Below are 21,081 nucleotides of genomic sequence, written 5' to 3'. Positions count from 1 at the left end.
ATAGCATTTGAACAGAGACCCTGGAACTTTTCCTCTTCCATAACAATGGCTATGACCCCTTGAAAGAGCAGCTGTAGCAGAGCAGTGTGGATGTCCACCAATCTTTGCAGGGAAGCTGGCAAGTTTTAGAGCGTGAAGTGGGGTGGAGGCAGAGAGCAAAAATCTAGCTTGTAGCTTCTGAATAAGACGTCCTTTTACCAATTGGCCGCAAAGGCCAACAAGTGTCCTCCACATTCTGAAAAGTGAGGGAGAACCCTCACTGTAAGGACTTCTGGTTAGTGGACTTAGGGCAACTTGAGCACTGAGGACTTATGGCAGAATGGAGTTCAATGCCTTACCTTCGAGGAGTGAGCACCAGCAAAAAGGTGTGTGAATGCACAGTAAAAGTACCAGGAGAGGGACTTGCAGGAGCAGTAGGGTCAATGAGCCTGGGCAGCTGCAGTACAGACTTCTCAAGTACCAAAGTTCAAATCTGGCACAGCTCTCTCTTCTCACCGTTATGCAACCACAAGTGTCACAGCTGGACCTCAGTAATTTAACTCATTAGAGGTATCGGACAAATAAGTACCAACATACTTCCTGTAAATAGGGTAAAAGTCATACTCACCACAACTGAGGCTATCAGAAGCCCCTGGAGTTCCAACAAGCTCACACAGAAACAGAAAGGCAGGCTTCAGCAAACATGCCACTCTGCTAGTCTTCACCCCACTGCATATTCACTTAGGACATACCCCCTAAGGGATCTTCGGGGACAGGGTTCCACTAGCTAAATGCACCATGGCCCTGAACTTGTAAAGCACTTTGCGGCTGCCTCACGCATCAATACCTAGGCAAGCATTCTCAACAGAATCCAGTGTAAAATAACACATTAAAGGCTAGTCCTGATTCTTTTTCTCCTCACAAATGGTCTGGGTACAGCTTTTGCGGCAATGCTGAGGATCAGCCTATATGGAAAGCTTCAAAATGACCTCCATTCTGGCTCTGCAGCACCTGAAGAAACTTGCTAAATGAAAAAGAAACTTGATAAATTTTCTCTCAGAAAAGAGAAAACATTCATTCTTCCCATTTCTTTGGGACTCTAGGAAAAAAACAGGTAGTGGGGAGTGGGATCAACATAATTCCGTGTAGTTTAACACTTCATCCTGTGTCCCCTAATGTATGATTAAGTGCCATCAATGTGGAGCTCTTATTCCCCCAAAACTCCTTGGGCAACAGCCAAAGGTAACAATGAATATTTCGATTAATATGAGTTACTAATGCCAGGAGCAAACACTGCGTATGTGAGAATGGCCACTTTTTAAAAGTTGTCTGTAAACTCCAGGTTATCACAGGTCACTGGGAATGTAAGAACTGAAAATCATTGCGTAACTACCTCTCCCTTTGCTATCAACAACCACATTTAAACTAAAAAAAGCATGATTAAAGTGGAACGTTAGTCAGAAAATTAGATCACTTCAGACTGGCCCTTTTAGCAGGTGTATGTAATGTAACACATTGAAATAAATGCCTACACTGTTTAAAATTCAGTAATACAATGTGTCACCCTACTCAGCACAAGCTCTGTTTCTCTCCATGTATGGCATTGTGCCAAAAATCAGAGCCATTAGAGGCCAATTCAGACATCTAAAGATTTATTGCTGCTCAGGGCTTCAGCAAAATGGCATCCTCCAGCAAGACGAAACAGGAGCAATTCTGGAGGCAATTTACAGCACACCCTAATTTTGTCGGCAAAATTATTAATGTGGAATATATGTTTCTTGCGAAAGAACACATTTTTTTATTAAGTTGTTATAAGCAAAGTTTCGCTTTAAAGAAGATTTTTGGTTCTGCAAAACAACTTCTACAGGCCTATGTAAAAGACCGCAAGGAGCCTGTATTGTTTGTGTCATGAATTCCTATCCTGCATCAAAAGCAGGTCTTCTCACATCACCAGATTACATAAGAAAGGGCTGGGCTGTATTGATGAGCTATATGTGTACATGGATGAAAAACTGCAGTACAGATATGTAGGCTGTGCTCCTTCTATACATCTCAAGGTTTTATTTTAAATGCTATTGCAGCATTTCTATATTTTCCATAAGAACAATCACAGTATGGATGGTGAAAAAGATATGAAAAGATATCCTCATACACAAGTGCTTAGGGTGAAATAATGACAACATGCAACCGTTGTATTTCATCTGTTGCTCTGGTTTCCAATTTTCAAACCAAAAAATCCCCCATAGCAAACTATAAGGAAAGGATTGCAGCAAATCTCAAACCCAAATTGTGGATCAGACTCATTGGGTTTGATTTACTGAACATGTAGAGCATATTTACTTTGCAAAGAAAATTTTCACTAGCTTAACGTAGTTCTAAGGGCTCAATTTTTTTTCTATAAAATACCAAACACTTCATACTTACCTGCTCTGTGTAGCGTGTTTGCATAGAGCATCCCCGATCCTCTTCATCTCGGGTCTCCTCTGCTCACGCTTCTAGCCCATCACCCTTGCAGAGTGTCCACAGAGCAAGCTGCTCGCTCTGGGGGCACTCCTGCATGCTAGCTCCCGAGCCACCTCTTTGTGTCTATGAAACACACAGAGGTGGCTCAGTCCCGCCCTTTGCTCACTGGCTGTGACTGACAGCAGCAAGAGCCCAGAGATCTGGTAGAGCCTCCACTCTCACACACATCTCTAGCTCAAGATCAGGTAAGTTTTAGGGGGGCTGGGGGGGGGCAGCACACTGGAGGTTTGTATAGAATGCATGAAGGTGAAAAACCTTCAGTCTTTAGAACCATTTCAGGAATGAGGCGAAGCTGTGCTGACATCAATCATCCAATCATGTGTAAGCAAAAATCCTCTCTTCCTTATTTTCTTGCAAAGGTTATTTACACTTCATCTTTTTCGCAAGGTGCAAATTAACCAAACCCATTAGCCTGGATTGTGCTCCAAATGCCCAAACTGTGAGATTGCTAGCATATAGGAACCACAGCTCATAAACAAGCATTCATCTTGACCATAACAGCATAACATTGACGTACAAAGCTGTTCATAATACTGCCCCAAACTACATCACCGATCTGGTATCCAAATACCACCCAAAACATACTCTCCGCTCCTCACAAGACCTCCTACTCTCTAGTTCCCTGGTCTCCTCCTCCCATGCCCGTATCCAGAACTTCTCCAGGGCTTACCCCATCTTCTGGAACTCCCTACCCCAATCCATCAGACTATCACCTACTCTCCTCACCTTTAGGCGCACTCTGAAAACCCATCTCTTCAGGGAAGCCTACCCCGCCCTCAGCTAATTGCCAATCTCCTCCACTCTTCCTAGAACTCCACCCCCCACAGCTATTTCATCCTGTGCCACTATCCCCTCCCTCCTAGACTGTAAGCTCCAAGGAGCAGGGCCCTCGAACCCCTCGTGTATTGAATTGTATTGTTACTGTACTGTCTCGTGTACTGTCTCCCATTATAATGTACAGCGCTGAGCAAACTGTTGGCGCTATATAAATCCTGTATAATAATAATAATAAAATGCTGTAATTTTCTGCAATGGCCCTGTCCCATCACCACACACTGTTGTGCCATCAAGTATAAAATAAGGTCGTCCAATTGCCTTCTATATGAAATGTGCAACAGTGGATTCCATACCTAACATTTCTAACTGCACCGTACACTAGTCTGTTAAGGAGAAATTAATTTGTTTTCTTCAGAAATGTAAATTCAGCTCCTACCTGTGTACTCTGGGAAGCAGATTGTCAGTGGAGACTTCTTGATCTTCTCAGCAAACAGGTCCTTCTTGTTGAGGAAGAGAATGATTGATGTGTCAATGAAGAACTTGTTGTTACAAATGGAGTCGAAGAGCATTAGAGACTCGTGCATTCGGTTCTGAAGCGAGGAGGCAGGAGAAAAAGGAGACAGAAGACAGAAAGAAAAGGAGAAAAGGAGTTAGGCTGAGGAGAGAGGAATGATTACCAGTGTAAAACAAAAGAAAAAAAAGGGACATTACATTAAATTCTATGGCTTCCTGAAGAAGTGCTTGTAATCAATTGTACATGGATTCAGAAAGAAGCTACAGCATATATTTTGCCCACAGCAAATAACCAAAGAAATTATAAAAGATAGGATATATTTCCAAGAAGATTTATATTTCAAAAGGTTAAATAGTGAATCACAGAATTTGAGGTCTACAAATACTGGTCCCTTTATTCACTATGGCCGCCAACTCCACAGGACCACTGTACCATATTTTGCATGCAGGAGTGTACTTTTACTGACGCAATCTCAATACTTCATTATAGTCATCATAACCTCAATGTGATGTATAAAAGGTGAATACCACATATTTGAGGCATGCTACTGTTAGGCAAATATGACATACAACCACAGCCCTAATCTTTATCACCTCTTGGAAAAGGCCGTCAATTTATAACCTATGACATATCATTGATATTAATGGTTATATACTGTATATTTTGAAAGCAGAACTAAACTCTAACAAAAAAATCTTAGCTTACAGCACCGTAAATAACGCCATTCATTTGTGTTACAGAAGTACAGCTTTTACTTCACTTTGGACATGTTTTCTCTCCCTGTACTGTACAGATCCTGTAGCCCTGGTTCACACTAATGTGATTTTAGATGCGTTTTGGACCGCTCTGATTCGCATGACATAAAATAAAAATAAATTTTTTTCCTATGGAAGGCGTTCATATCTATGCAGTCCATACACAGTGCAAATGAAAAAGGGCCCTGTGCAAGTTTGAAGTGGAGCGATACGCATTTGAGCTCAGTAGAGTTGAATGGAAAACGCTTATCTGTTGAAATGTAACAGGATTCCAGTGCGTTTTTATCAGTTGTAATGCAATGCGATTCCAAGTGTCAGCAATGTTGAGGAGGGGAGCTAAAATGGCACAATGCTCTTTGCAGAGTCCCATGCTCACAAGAGGCGATACAGGCAGACACACACCCTTAGGACATTAATCCAAAATCGCAACTGTATGAAAACCGCATGAAAAATGCAGAGCTATCCAAGCTGAATCGTACTGCAGGTGCTCTTAGAATCGCACTTGAAAACCGTAGGAATTTTCAGTGCTTCAGTGTGAACCTAACAGCAGGGTGTTTGAAATTCCTGTAGATACGTGTATGTGTGTGTGTGTTCCAGACCAGCAGGTTAACAATACAAAAGGAGACAACAGCATAATGTCAGCACACTGAGCATCACCTTGGCTGCTTGTATTCCAAACTGATGGTGACAACGCTGCACCTGAAAGAAGTAGGCGTTGTCATCCTAGGACAAGAGATGTTTGTGGATGCTTGTCTGCTTTCATTAAAAGCAAGGCATTAAAAAATGGATTAAACTTTATGACATTACAGTCATGTGTGCAAAAAACATATATATATGGTTTATATATACTTTAATGGTAAAATCAACCTAAATTTGAAGGATTCAAAAGTTATTTTATCCCATAGCAACAGTCACTGTAAAAGGTTACATCGATGAGGATTGACATTTTGAAAAACCAGATATAACATCTATATGCAATGCTAGATTCCAAGTTGAGAATAATAATACCACCAGTTAGCTGCATTTTGTTTTGTACATACGAATATATCATATGCATACAAATAAACGACATACATAGCGTAAATTGATAAACCACCACAACCAACATAAAATTACATTTTTATAGGCCTGTTCTTGTACCCTTCGATCACACATTAGATAATCAAATAATAAATGTCACAAAGAAATAACTTAATTATTGGGCTCATTATTGATCCATAATGAAGAGAATTAACTGTAGCAATCTACAGCCTTAGAGACAAACCAAACCTTTTACTGTTATAGTGCTTTAAAAGTTTATTAACATTAATATATACCTATTTGAATTGTCATGAGTGTCATAAAATTCAGTTCAACATAAAACAAAAGCTATAAGAAATTTTAAATATATATATATATATATATAAACTCTGAAATGGCATCAGAAGAAAGACTGGCACATAAGATTTTACCTCCAATCTTTACTCCATATACATACAGGAAACAGTTTGGAGATTTGTGCAAGTTTAGGTATCGATACGAACCAGTTAATATGCAAATTACAGCTCATGCTAGCAAAAATACATTGAACAGTACAACAGCAGTATTATGGCACATGTTTTAAAGGCCAGCACACATAAATTACAATCTAAAAGAGTACTTAATTCGAAAAAGTACTTTTTATGTTTACTGGTCATTTAAAGGGAATACTTTTACTGTTGGCACCACTGAGCAGACAAGATCAGTGCAAACATACATTATGATTTGCTTTTTGAATTTCTTCACAATGCATGCTAAATAGATATTTTAAAAGAATTATACAGATCTGTGCTTTGACGTTAGATCATTGAATACAGAGCACAATAAGGCACATTCATGGGCATCAATAGATACCAAAGTATACAGTATACACAGGGAGCGTGTAACACAAATATCGCACACAACCCCATGTTGTGCTCAAAGTGCATCAACATTATACATAGCCAACTTCACACATAGCCAATGGCTGTACAAATATTTGTGGTGGCCAAAGTCAAAATGCATAAAGTGCCACTGGAGATGTTCCAGAATATTCATTAGGGGACAAATCTCTCTGTAGATCCCAAAAGCTAAAGGCCCAAGGACACTGATTTTTTTGATACAGCCAACAGATCAGTATAAGCCACAACCCCGTAGGTTATTGGCAATGATGACATCAGTGACAGCATCGAACACGAACTGGATGTTGTTGGTATCAGTGGCACAGGTGACGTGAGTGTAAACCTCCTTATGGGGAGATTTGTTCCGACTCTCGTACTGGTACTGTATGTGGGCTACACCCTCAGTGAATAGGCTGGGACCTGCAAGAGAATGGAAAGAACATGTTTGTTCACTAATTTTTTAGCATATGAAACATTCTGAGATTTGGAAAGCCCAGACACATTCACACATTACTGGGCACATAAAAAAATTAATTACATTCAATACATTAGCATATTTATGAAAAGTTGCCTTTGTAGCTACACTACTTGTTTTTTCAGCAATTTAAACTTTTTCACATAGCTGTATTAGTAATCAAGAATACAGTGTTAATAAATGCTAGTGCACCAAGCATAGTTGTCCTGGTGGCAAGCCCTCTTTCATAGAGTCTCTTTCCCTCTAGTACCTCACATAGGCTGTCCTAGGTCCTTTGTCACTATAACTACTACAATGTGTCCCTTAAAAGATCAGCCACTTAAAGCAAGATGACTACGCTGCTCAACCCAAAGCCCAAACAGACAATACATTTAAGAATGCCAGCAACGCTGATGCTTCTGGAGTTAGGTTCTTGAACCCATGAAATTCACAGTGATCATTGGGTGTGATAAATCTATAAAATAATTATAAATGGCTTTGGAGAAAATATATAATCCATTCATAAGTAAAGCCTCACTTCTGAAACCAAGGAGACTAAGATTACAGACCTCCTGGTTGGCTTAACTGGTCACCTGTTTCCAAATTTTGGAGGATGCTGGTGCAATATATAGGGTGGGGGGTTTGCCTATTACTCCCTGAAACATATGGTAAAAAATACCATGCATGCCTGCTTGGCTAAAGGATGCAGAAATAACTAATGTGCTTTCTTATCCTATGCTGGGAGTGCACAGAAAAAGCCAGTAAGCAGTAGATGTGAACAAGATGCCATGGAGTAACCATGGGGCCACAGATATCTTTGGACCCCAGTAATGCCAATTTTGGGGTCCTAGATGTACTCAGTCCTAGTGTTGTGCCACATATTAATGACAATAAAGCTAGATAACACTGCCAATCACTATTTCATCCCTCCATCACGAAGGGCAGAGCATTTTCAAAAGTACCTCCTACCAATCCACAGTGGAGAGCACATTTCTTGATCAAAAGCATGAAGCTTATTAATCTGCTTGCAAACTGCAAAACTGCTACAGCATGCAATACATTCTAATGAATAATGGAAATGCTGACAAAGTAAATGCCTGCACTCCATGACTATAACGATATGCATGCCAGTGTAGTTTCCGCGTCCTATATATGCCTGTATATGAAAGCACGGCAAGCAATTACAATGATTAAGTGGAATATTACAGTCTGGATATCTTATCTCATGTCATACTGGCAGTGCTATCTATTCTATAGTTTGTACCTGTGTACTCCGGAAAGCAGATAGTAAGTGGGGACTTTGGAATTTTTTCTTTGAAGATATCTTTCTTATTCAGGAACAAGATCATGGAAGTGTCAATGAACCACTTGTTGTTACAGATGGAGTCAAACAGTTTGAGGGATTCATGCATTCGGTTCTGCAATACAAATAAGAGCCGTATGTCACAGGAGCTCCACACTGATTTGCACCCGGCAACACAAGGTTCACATAGTAAAGATTACTATTGCACATATATGTGGTTTGTAGATTTTTCCTTTGGTATAGCACATGCAATTTGGTGTCTTTTTTTGTTTACAGTGGCCATAGTCCTCCCTCATAGCTTTCCCCTTACATTTCTACTCTTGGTAATCTTTTCCTTGATTGCATGCTCATGCTTTACGTTGTGACACCCAACATGCTATTCTGAGATCTTGCTCATGTTCCTTAACTAGCTAGCATGTGCTCATGCTTTGCTGTGCAGTTCAAATATGCATGCTTAGCTGCAACTCTCTTGTGGATACTTTTTTTTTTACTAAAAAGCAATTTGGGCTGTGGGCCTCTGAAAATGGCTCTTTCCATTTGCAGTGTTCATCTGATAATGGACATGCTCATTTAGGTAAAACTGGACATGCTCACACTATCATATTTGATTCTTACCATGTTTTCTCTGGGCCATCTGGACTTCTTTGTAATGTTCTTCTTACTGTGCTCCAAAATTCTCATTCTATGCCCGCTTTTAACCACTTGGCCAACTATCTTTCATCCAACTATAATACCCCAATTCTTTTTGGTTCCCATCTCACTTAGAATTGATATTTTATTCTCTCCCTTTCCAAAATGAATATTGTTCTAACAGTTCATTAACTTAATAGGCAATTTAATACAATAAATCAAGCTTCCCTTCATCAGAAATCAGACTTGATTAGAATAATTACAACTAATAAATGTTAACATGTTGCTATAGGTTTCTGCATATTGCTGCCCTTCATATTCAAGTGCAGCTCCAGTCAAAAGTTTCCTCTGATTTTGCATAATGTGTAAAATTGTTAGAACCTCTGGCCTATTTTTTCTGGTTATCCCGGTTAAGAAAATGATCACTTTCATGCCTTGACAACAAATGACAAAAAAATTTAAAATTTATAGTCATCAACGGAACGGGAACAGAGGGAAAACCCCCCAAAAAGAACCAATTTTCTCATGAAAAAAAAAATGTCAGTTTCTGTATATATTTAGAACAAGTAATGAGAAAAAAGCTCTCCAATCAGGACATGTACATCAATTAAAACAAGAGATTCTAACCTTTCCCCACCGTATCCAAAATGTCTGAAAAACGTTTTGTCTGATGTTCCACTTCAGGTTATTATATTGCTCATAAATTGCTAAATTAATGATATTATTTTAAGAATCTGGCAGAGCACAGACTGTGTTTTTGTTTGTCTGTCTATAGCTTGATATCTACAATAATTTCAGAAGCCCAGGCCCTAGAATTACTACATCTAGAATTTATAATGGGAACCGTGACTTGGGATGGAATCTGTCTTGCTTTTCCTACATGGTGTACAAGTGTTTGTATGTCTATAGCTTGAAATCTACGCTAATTTCAGAAGCCCAGGCCCTAGAATTACTACATCTAGAATTTATAATGGGAACCGTGACTTGGGATGGAATCTGTCTTGCTTTTCCTACATGGTGTACAAGTGCTGAGAAAATGCAGAGAGCTGGAGGTGGAAAATAAGCAAGGACTCAAGATTAAAGCTCATGCAAAAAAAGCCAAAGCAGAAACAGCTCGTTAGGCCCAATCTTTTTTGTGCCAGGCCTTAAAATGCAAGACAAGATCCTCCATAACAGGTCACATTCTATGGTGGATTTCATTGCATCGTTATTTTAACAAAAAGGTTCATACCTGCTGAAACTGAAGAGTCTCTCAGTCTCTGCTGGGTAGGTAGCGGTGTTAGAAAGGCTGGACGGCAGAGGAAGAAAAGTTTTCAAGTGCTGAAGACGCAGAGGTGTTTGGAGAGAGAGGACTGTGCAGGCTGTGCGGACAATTCTCCAGCAGGACCACGAGAGCGGAAAGCAAGTGAATAGAGGTACCAAGCAAACCAAAGAGTCATGAGGTTAACAGCAGGTGGCAGGCCTACAGCTTGTGGTTAGTGACGAAATCCTGAAAGGATGAAGAGACTTGTATTCCCTTATAAATCTGCTCTATAGGACTAGGTAAATGGATAGTATGCAGGCCAACATTTAAACTTTTAAAATGATGTGTTATATAAGAAAAGTGTAAAGCAACCCAACACTCTGAAGTACATTTTCAATGTTTTACTCCTGATAGAACTTTTTTAAAATTATACAAAACAAATTGAAATTCAACACCAATATAAGAGGGCCCCTATGATGTGTGATATAAATGTGCAAAAAAAAACAAACAAAACAACATAACTAGATAACAAACAACATAGAGAAGTCAGCATAGAATTTAGCAGGCTCTCACATTTCAAACTATAAACCTTAAAAAAGACGAATTATTAGGCATAAACGGAAACAAAGTAAATTCTCCTGGAAAAGCAACACAAAATTGTAAGCCCAATTTTATAATACTTTAGTTTCTGAAATGCATTTTCTTCCAATGCATTCATATATCATACCGTTACATACATTTTTAAGCAGAGTGTCTTCCAACTGTCACCATGAGGTTCATTCCTAAACAGAACAGAAGCAGGCACTTGGAAACATTATTGTAGACTTTAGGAACTAGGCTGGCTAAGGTAGGAGCCAGCACAAAATTTAGAAGCCAAGGAATATGCACTTTCACTTATGGCAACAGAAAAGAGACAATAGATTGCAAATGCTAACTGTAATTTCAATCATGCTCCCATGTCTTTGTTCCTTGGGTTTGTGTGTGCTTTCCGGAGTGAACATACAGAATGAGCCAACACAACCAAAGCTGGAGTCAAATTCAAAGTGCTTTAGTAGAACAATAAGGCCATGTTCACATTCATACCTTGAAAACCATGGGTCAACACAGACTTACATCTGATTATCGTGTGTACTCTCCAGTGCTCCAGGAAATTAATTGCCAAAGGGATGCCAAGGGGACCAGGACAGAGGTGGCCTAAAGATAATACTTCAGGGGTGCAGCCCTCCTCAGACGGGGGAATCAACCACTGGAAAAAGAGCAGACAGGTGGCGCGCACACCTAGTGCATTATCCAAGATTTATTCAAAGATATAAAAGACAAAAACATACTTACAGACAAAGCATGTATAAAAAGCTTTTGCATAATGGAGATGGCAGCAGCAGCGGGCAAGGTGTTCCAACTGTCAGTGCGGTCAAGAGGCTAACGTGTTTCGGGGACAAATCCCTTTCCTCAGAGCTGCTCTGAGGAAAGGGACTCGTCCCCGAAAAGGATCAGCCTCCTGACCGCACTGACAGTTGGAAGACCTTGCCTGCTTTTTATACATGCTTTGTCTGTGAGCATGTTTTTGTCTTTTATATCTTTGAATAAATATTGGATAATGCACTACGTGTGTGCGCCACCTGTCTGCTCTTTTTACATCTGATTATAAGAGAACCTGTTGAAAACCAGGCACATTGGAAATATTTTAATTCTCAGAATTCAGAATATATGCATGATGTTTTGTACAATTAGCAGAGTCTCTTTCAATTCATGAACCGCGACTGGATTCCTGGTTTGTAAGATTGCTGGGGGTAAGGTAAGTACATTCATTTTTATTTTAAAGCTGCTGTTTATTATGGGGAGTGTGTCCCTGATATATTAAGCAGACCTCAATGTCCCGTATAAAGTAAACCAATTCTGAAAACGATATGTAGGTTGCCACTGCAGACTCCTCTCTCCAACTGCCTGTCTGTCATACTTTTTCACTAGCATGAAAGCTTATGAGAGACTTACCTGGAACAAATATGCTGATAAAAATAATTGATTTCTCTCCAAGTCCACTTGCTGGATATTTGTTCTAGAGCAATGACTCAGAAGGTATCAAAGCAAGACAGCCTTTTTAGAACCCTACCTATGACATATCCAATTCCGAGGAGCCCAGTGACTAGCATCTCAGTCAGACTTTGTGTGTGCTTACAACATAAATACAAATTACATTTGTAGGGCTAGGCTCTGTTGTGTTTTTTGGTTGTCTGGATGCAAAACTTTCAAAAATCTAGCACAACACAGTTGAGACTGTGTATAGAAAACCCTCAATGCTATGGACCCCCTAAAGAACTTGTGCGGCTAGCATATGTGTTCCCACATGTAAAACATAAATAAATGAAAAAATGCAGCGCAACAATGTAAGACATAATTTGTATATATATATTGTTACATTATATATAAATATGTGTGTGTGTGTGTACGTATGTGTGTATATATATATATATACATATTTATTGTTGCGCTGCATTTTTTCATTTACACAGTTGGGTCTCCCTTTGTAACAATAGGTAATTGGATGAGTGCTGTCAAAAGCAGCAAATCGCATGCTCTTTAATAGCAGAAAGTATTGATTTCCAAGTAGAGCGGAGGGAGAAAGATGTAAAAAAGTAAATATATGCTAAAGAAGGTGGTTTGTAGAAAACCTGTTGTTCTGCCTTGAGTGGCAAAGCTGAAGAAAGTAGAGAAATAGCACTGGGCCCATGAGATTATCTTATTGGTATCGCTATCTAAAAGTATTGATGTTGATGTAAATAATATTCACAGGCAGGCAGCTTCTACACCCCTCTGCTGTCTCCTTGGCTTGTAGGGTAATGTAACACAAATAGAGATTGAAGCATCTCACCACGGCTAGGAGGTCCAGATACAACTTTAGTCCAGTAAGGGCACTTTCACACTCATAAGTAGCAAAAACACAATTGCAGTTCATTGTTAACAGGACGTGTGATTAAAAAATGGCATCAAAAATCCAGTATTGCAGCATTTTCAATGGGGTGGTGCATTTTTGGAGTGTCTTTTTTAAATAGCCAAGTATGCCCCAAATATACAGCAAGCAGAATTTTTTACACCGCAATGGAAGGGCAACGGATCAGTGTGAAAACATACATAGACATACATAGGGAAGCATTTTTCTTCAGTTTTTCTTGCGTTTTTTTAACGCAAAAATGCTTCAGAAACTTCTCAATGTGTAAGCAGCCTAAGGGTTCATGCATACTGGACACTCTTTAACTAATTCCCTACACTCCTTTTTCCTGGCAGCAAAAAAACACTTGACGCTTGTGAACACATTAGGCCTTGTCAAGCACTTGAGCGTAAATTCATTTTACTGACCAAAATAATAATTTAATTTTGCCCATTGATATTAATAAATGCTAAATGTGCCTAACGTTAAGGCGTAGTTACACGCGTTTTGCCACGTCACATGTTTTTCCACCAAAATTCATTTTACTGCCTCTAAATGCTGCTGCTTATAAACTCTGGTAAAAGCCCATGTGTGCATGGCCACATAGACTTTTATTGAGGTGTAAAACAGAAATAATGGAGCGCTGGGTGAGTAATGAAGTAGCTGCTAGCATAAGAAGGCAAACCTCAAGGACCCACAAATCAAAATTGGTATAAGTATAAATTGTGCTGCGCTAGTAAACCTACGGAAAGTAATCAAAAAATCAAGATATATATATCAAAACAGGCGCTGAATCCCAATATGGTGGGATATAAAACGTGACAAGTGTGGTAAAGTCAATAAACTTGTTATACAGAATATCCGTTACTCCTGTGATAAAGTCAATATAGTTGTTATGCAGAATATCCGTGACTCCTTCTTTTAGCTCTATTGCTGAAAAACGTAGCAAATCAGAGTTTTTGGACTTTTTTGGACCCCCCAAAAAAAACCGCTAAAAATCGCAAATGCGGCAAAAACGCTAAAAAAAAAAAGCTGAAAAACTCATGTTTTTAACGTAACTTTACAAAGCTAATGTTACCAGTGTTATCAAAACACCCCGTGTGCATGGAGACTTAGGTCTGGTGTGATTTCTTTTCACTATGTAAGATAAAAGTTGCCATTTGGCAAGCAGTGTCACAATGTTTGCAGATTATTTATTTATTTATTTCAGGTACTTATATAGCGCCGTCAATGTACGCAGCGCTTTACATATATATATTATACATTCACATCAGTCCCTAACCCTCAAGGGGCGTACAATCTAAAGTCCCTAACTCACATTCATACATACACATACTAGGGCCAATTTAGACAGGAGCCAATTAACCTACCAGCATGTCTTTGGAGTGTGTGAGGAAACCGGCGTACCCAGAGGAAACCCACGCAGGCACAGGGAGAACATGCAAACTCCAGGCAGGTGGTGCTGTGGCTGGGATTCGAACCAACGACCCTAGTACTGCCAGGCGGAAGTGCTAACCATTTAGCCACTGTGCTGCCTAAGATGCAGATGTCAAGAATGAACAAACCCAATGCTAATAATATGATTTTTTTTTTTTTGTGCACAAAATACACCAATATACGACTTTAATTATCATAACTTGAGAGCATATCATAAAATGTTACATGTACATAAAAATTTCCAGTGAGGAGACCTCGCTCTCAATGCAGAGGTTTCTCGGCAGGTAGTATCAGTGCCTGATATGACGTGTGGGAATCAATAGGAGAGTAATAGGCGACATTTGTCATGGAAGGAATAGTTTTCAATGCAGCTTTATTTTCCAGGGAGCTTTCATTGTTGCATGATAGGACCACTAAGTGTAAGTGCAGTAAATTATGTTTACTTCCCCTCATGAAAGAGATGTGAATATCTCTGGACTATAGACAGATATAAAAAAAAAAAATCAATCAAAGCTCAACATCAACTTCTCACTCCTTGCTCCAGCAGAATCTCTGAAGCAGTACCACCATTCACCCGCAAACTCCTTTCTAAGCAGCTGTTGGTTGTGGTTACATGCTTGCTCCACCACGTATAATGCAGGGTTAATAGCCATCAATGTATGTGATGCTGCTGAGGAACCATTCACAGACCAGAGCTTCAAGGAGAAGAGAACAGCGTAGGAGCCGGCTGGAGTGGAGGATAGGGTAAGTAGTACTGATTGTTCCTCCACCTCCTAGACATAACCAGCATATAACACTTGCAATGTGAAGGGGGGGGGCACTCAGTGGTGTATTTAGGTTTCGTGCTGCCCTAGGCAACACAAAAATCTACCCCACCCCCCCATGGAGAGACCCTATCATTGACCAACACCTCCCTCCCCCACGAAGAGAGCCTGGCATTGACCAACAACACCCCAGGCCCCCCCCACCCGAGAGAGCCTTCCACTACCACCGCCCCCCATACACTGACAACCCCCCCCCGGCGAGACACTCACCTTCACAGCTCCGGACATCCCCTGGAACAAGATTCAGGCTCTGCATACACCCCTCAAGCAGCCCACAGACTCTCTCAGATCCCACCTGGTCCCCATGCTGTGTATGTCCCTTCTTTCAGGGGGCAGTACTGCCCCCCTGAAAAATGCTGCTGCCCCCCATGAAAAATGCCGCCCTAGGCAAATGCCTTGTTTGCCTTGGGGTAAATACGCCCCTGGGCCCACTGCAAAGGTAGATTTATTCTAATTCCGAGCGGTAGGCTTTAATGCACTTATTGATTAGAAATCATGAAATATATTTTAAATTCAGCGAATATAAATACAGGCTTACCTGAGTTTACGAATGAAAATCCATTGAAAATAATGCCCCGGTTTACAAATTTCTTTTGCAATATGATCGGATTAATTAGTTTTCAATGCATTTACAAATTTTTTTTAAATCATGTCCCTGTACAGTACTATGCCTTTAAAGTGCACTTTATAAAGTGTTATGAATAGATAAAATACTTTTTTTTTTAAACTTTTTTTCTGACCTCGAACTAATTAATTGGTTTTCAATGTATTCCTATGGGAAACCACGTTTCGGTGTTCAAATTTTTTACAATATAAAAAGTCCTGCAGAATGCATTAAGTTTGTAAACCGAGGTACGCCTGTACTTGAATTTGACTTGAATTAAGCCTCTTGAACTCTCCTATGCTGCAGCATGAAGACTGGGAGATGGACATGCACCACTGGGGCCAACCAAGTATCCTGCATCCACATTTGCTAAGAAACATGCTAACTGGAGGCAGGAGTAGGTTAGATGACCTCAGTGACTTGCTTTTCCTACACTGTCCAGAGATAGGGAGAGGTCATCTAGCTTTGTATCTTCACCAGGCTGACTGTACTGTCTGAAAGGTTGTGTAAATCTCCAGACTGGATGGCCAGAAATACAAATCCTCTGAAAAGTAAGCCTGGTCATATATAGGCATTTCAACTACATTTTTAGTGCTTTGCCTGGAATTCAGCTTTAATATGATATAACACAACAGATAAGAGCATTGATACAAACAACATCTTTAAAGTGATTGTAAACTTACAATTTTTTTTTTAATAACAAACAAGTCATACATACCTGCTCCTTGCAATGGTTTTGCACAGATCAGCCATGATCTTCCTCTTCTCAGGTCCCCCGCTGTTGGCACTCCTGACTCCTCCCCCCTACCGAGTGCCCCACAGCAAGCTGCTTGAATGAGGACACTCATGCAGGCTCGCTCCTAAGCCATGCTCTGTGTGTCCACTGACACAAAGAGCACAACTCAGCCCCCATTCACTGACTGTGATTGACAGCAAAAGGAGACAATGGCTCCTACTGCTGTCTTAGATCCAATAAGGAGGGAGAGCGTGGGGAGAGCTGCTGCTCTCATGCACAGTGCCGGATCGAGATCGGCTCAGGCAAGCGTAAGGTGGAGCTGGGGAGACAGCAGAACACAGTATATTCTTTACTTTAGTAACGTACATTGATGAGCATTTTTTTTTCTTCACTTGTTAGATGAAAGGCAGACATTCATCTAAGGGATCATTTAAAATGAGGTCACCCTGATTAGCTTTAGATAAAGACATTCTTCAGTAGAAAAGCTATAAATATGATACAGTTATGACCTAAAATACCCCCAGATGTACACATGGTATATACACAAACCCTTTAATGTCAAGAACATAGGACACAAACGTTCTGTGAAGTGCCGCTACAGAGGATAATGCTGGTCAATGTAATCATCCACCAAGGCTAAAGATAATTACTTCAAAACTTGAAAGCTTTATTAACCCATTTAACAGATAATAAACACCAACGATACCGACTTACAGGCTGGACAAATGCCTTATTTTTCAATGTCTCGTGTCTTCGTTATAAACAAAGTTGCAAATAGATATTTAAAATGTTCCTATCTCTAAACACTGCACCAGGGGCGGACTGACCATTTGGAAACTCGGGCAGTGCCCGAGGGCCCAGGGTCAGTAGGGGGCCCCATGAGATGCCCCTGGTACCTTTTTCATAGGCTTTTTTGAGGTGAGGACACAGGGGCCCCATGATCCCCTATTGCCTGGGGGCCCCATGAGTTGTCAGTCTGCCCCTGCACTGCACTCAATCGTATATCACTTGTAAAGGTTTGGATACTTCTTGTTTGTCTTCCCTTTTAAAGTCTTATTAAACCCACAACAGTAAAATCAGTCTTTATATGCAGTAAAGCATGACTGTATACTCACTGTGGAACCTAAGGGGTTAATCATCTGCATTGTTTATAAATGCTGTTTAATCCTGACGTCTCTGATCCTCCACTTCTTCCAGTGTCCCCCTCTTATCTCCTGATAAGACATATTGTGTGGAGACGCTCTGCAAATGCTCAGTTTAGTGTGTATTGCTAGAAAGGTGTAGCTGCACCAGATTTTGCACTCTGCAGTTTTGGTAAATCTCCCCCTATCAGTCATTTATAAATTGTCTTTCCTAGAAACCACTCAGTATACCTCTAAACCTTACCATACACGTTGCAATCTGACTGTACAATCTGCTTTTGAGCTACAGAAACTGTGCAAGGGCCTGTCTGATCAGATCCGTTAACTTTAACCACCCACAGAACGGCTGTACCTTTGCTGGCAGCGGATGTTGGATAGTGAGGGAGACCAGACCTGACCAGACCTTAAAGGGACCTTCAGTTCTCTGAGATTGTTATCTCTAAATGTGCAGACTGATTGCGTATCTGGTGAGTGTGCAATCTTTATAACCTGAGATTTATCACCATCTTATTACATCAGATTACTGGATCCTGAAGATCATCACGATCTCCCACGCACCTTATTTTAGAGTTTGGTACTTTGCACACCAATAGTCACTACATAGTGACATAATACACCACTGTTTCATCACTTTATTGATGTGCAAACATCGTATCACTGTGGTCACCCATTTGGTAACCTGTTACATTTAGGGTGTATATGTGTAAATTGTCTTGACATTAACTACACGTTTTAAATGCTACCAATAAGTCCCTTTATTGTTCATTTATTGGGGCTTTTTTATTTATTATTTATGTTTTTATTGATTCTGCTCATCTACCTATCATTTATGTGGTTATTTTAGCGCTACACCCTGCTATTTATTGTTTATCTTAGAGGTATTTGGTACCTTTGGTGTTTAGCAGCTTACAGACTTTTAGCATTCGCTTATCCCCGTCTTTTATAATTGCTAGAAAAGGTTTTTCTTTTCTTGGCAGAGTGTATGTGATCAGCACAGGGCCAATCAGCACTGTCCAGACAGAGGTCAGGGGTTTTGCATCCTCCTAGAGCAGAAAGAAAAAACTCCTACAAGCTTTAACATGTGCTCAGCTGGACACTGATAGAAGCCACAAGACTGCTTTAAATGCTTATAAGAGAAGGTATTTAGCAGTTTATATTTACTAAAATAATTGCATTTCCATGTTGTGTGTACTGTGGGAGACCAGATATAGTGAATGCAGGGTCCTGGGAGACCAGATATAGTGAATGCAGGGTCCTGAGTTTAGTAACACGTTAACATATGTTTAGAAGGAACTAGAATGCAATGTCTTAATTTTGAACTAGGTCCTATTTGCTTCATTCAGGTATTGGTAAATGCAGCATTAACATGCTCCATCTTTTATCCTGCATACAATATGAATGCAAACAAAAGGGTGTAAAGAAAGGAGAGCATAAAAACATGTCTGAAGCAACTCAACCTCACTTGAAAAAGTAAGATATGTTTGACTTCCCTCAAAGTCTAATACCTTTGTACGGAATCCCTTAGGTGCAGTAGATCTATGCCTTTCAGTGTGGGTATTTGCTAAAATCCTGCCTGCTGCGCTTTCAGTGGGTTTCTACGAAATGTATCTTCAATATGGATTGTTGACAGCTAATGTAAAAGACATAAAAAAGGATGAAAATAAAAGGGGGGGGGGGTAGCTTAGGGGTTAAAGGGCCTACTAATGTGTTTAAATGACACCTGTATGTTTTAACTAATCGAGCCATTCTCAAACAGGGTTTTGTGGAGCCCAAGGGTTCCTCCAGAGCAGGGGCGGACTGACAACTCATGGGGCCCCCAGGCAATAGGGGATCATGGGGCCCGTGTCCTTGCCCAAACTCAAAAAAGCCTATGAAAAAGGTACCAGAGGCATCTCATGGGGCCCCCTACTGACCCCGGGCCCTTGGGCAGTGCCTGAGTTTCAAAAAATGGTCAGTCCGCCCCTGCTCCAGAGGTTGCTAGGGGTTCCTTGACCTGTGGCACACTAACCTTCAATTTGACAGTTCCTGCATAGTTCCACGGCCAATGCCACTTGGCACAGTCCAGTGCATAACACTTGAGATCTTTTTAGCCATCTGTGAGAGCCATGTTTTAAACCAACACTGTAAGGGAAGCATGTTTCCAATTGGTCAACAATAACTTAAGGTGTTCTCGGAAACCTCCAAACTATTTTTAGGGTTCCTCTGGGGTAAAAAAAAAAAAAAAGTTGATCAAGGCAGAACTAATCCATCCTCCCACCCTTGCTAATCTAACCTGCACTATTACCCTCCACCCTAGCTTCTTTCTTACCTTCGTGCCTTGTGTGCAAATGTTTTCTTCCCTTTGTGTAGAGAGCTTCTTCAGCACCGAGCATACCTGCAAACCCTCATATATTTGTACAGGGTCATCCCGGAAAGCAGCTCCAGTGCCTGGGCCAGCCCCATAAAAATCTACGAGTGCTTACAGTGCATAGGTACGGCTGATGCCAAAGAGCAATTCTGCCTGAAAACAGGAAAATATTGCACAGAATTTAGCTCCGGTACAGAGGTAGATATGAAGGTGAGGTGAGGTGGGGGTGTTAGTGCAGGTAATTTCAGGATAGATTGGAGACGTTTAAAGCCCAGCTCTGGATTTATAGAAAATGATCCCTTGCAGTGGAGCTGTGCCAGCACTGAAAGGATTAATTGCTTGTATATGTCTAGGGGAACAATAAAAAGGTTAATGAGGTGTGACAATTTATTTCCCGGAATGCCCGCGGCATAGCACTATAGTGGAAAGTTACACAGTCACTCACACTCAAGTGAGTTCTGACATGTTCTAACTCTCCTGGGTCGTAGACCAGTTGACTTTACAGTGTAGTAGAAGAAATTACACGTGTGTGCATTGCGCTTTTGGCAGAAAATGAGTGACAGGAATCTGCAGCAGTAGATTAACATCAACTTTTACGTGAAAATTGGCAAAAATGTGAGTGAGACTTTAGCTCTGTTACAACAGGCTAATGGTGAACATCCCATGAAGAAATCAAGTGTTTTTGAATGGCATAGGTGGAAAGATGTCCAACATGACACAAGAAGTGAACAGCCAAAAATGCAAAGGACAGATGCAAATGTGGACGAGTGTGAACCCTCATATGCACCGATCGAAGAGTGTGAGTGAGTGTGAGTGTGAGTGTGTGTGAGTGTGAGTGTGTGTGAGTGTGTGTGAGTGTGTGTGAGTGTGTGTGTGTGTACGATGTGAGAAGAACTTAACATGGAAACGGTGCGACAGATTTTAACAGAGGATTTAGGAATGAAAAAGATTGGTGCCTCAAATCTTGACAGAAGATCATAAAGAACGTA

At 40.5% G+C, this 21,081-nt stretch overlaps 1 protein-coding gene across 2 annotated transcripts in view; it reads right to left on the bottom strand.

Annotated features, from left to right (window-relative positions):
• GNAO1 (G protein subunit alpha o1) overlaps positions 1–21,081 on the bottom strand; it is a 378,391-nt gene that overhangs the window by 22,148 nt on the left and 335,162 nt on the right. Inside the window, exons 7-8 of one of the 2 annotated variants that reach the window (XM_089661430.1) lie at positions 8,165–8,318; positions 5,382–6,866 (exon numbers count right to left, since the gene is read on the bottom strand). In XM_089661430.1, coding sequence (XP_089517556.1) covers positions 6,679–6,866; positions 8,165–8,318 — 342 coding nt within the window. In that variant the 3' untranslated portion in view covers positions 5,382–6,678. Of the gene's footprint in view, positions 1–3,715; positions 3,870–5,381; positions 6,867–8,164; positions 8,319–21,081 lie in introns of those variants that run through there. The other variant, XM_089661429.1, reaches the window with a different exon arrangement.

The sequence above is a fragment of the Staurois parvus genome, unplaced genomic scaffold (genome assembly GCF_062004578.1).
Source record: "Staurois parvus isolate SC_StPar_1 unplaced genomic scaffold, SC_StPar_1.0 ptg001336l, whole genome shotgun sequence".
NCBI lineage: Eukaryota > Metazoa > Chordata > Amphibia > Anura > Ranidae > Staurois > Staurois parvus.
This window is presented reverse-complemented; position numbering and strand designations above follow the sequence as displayed.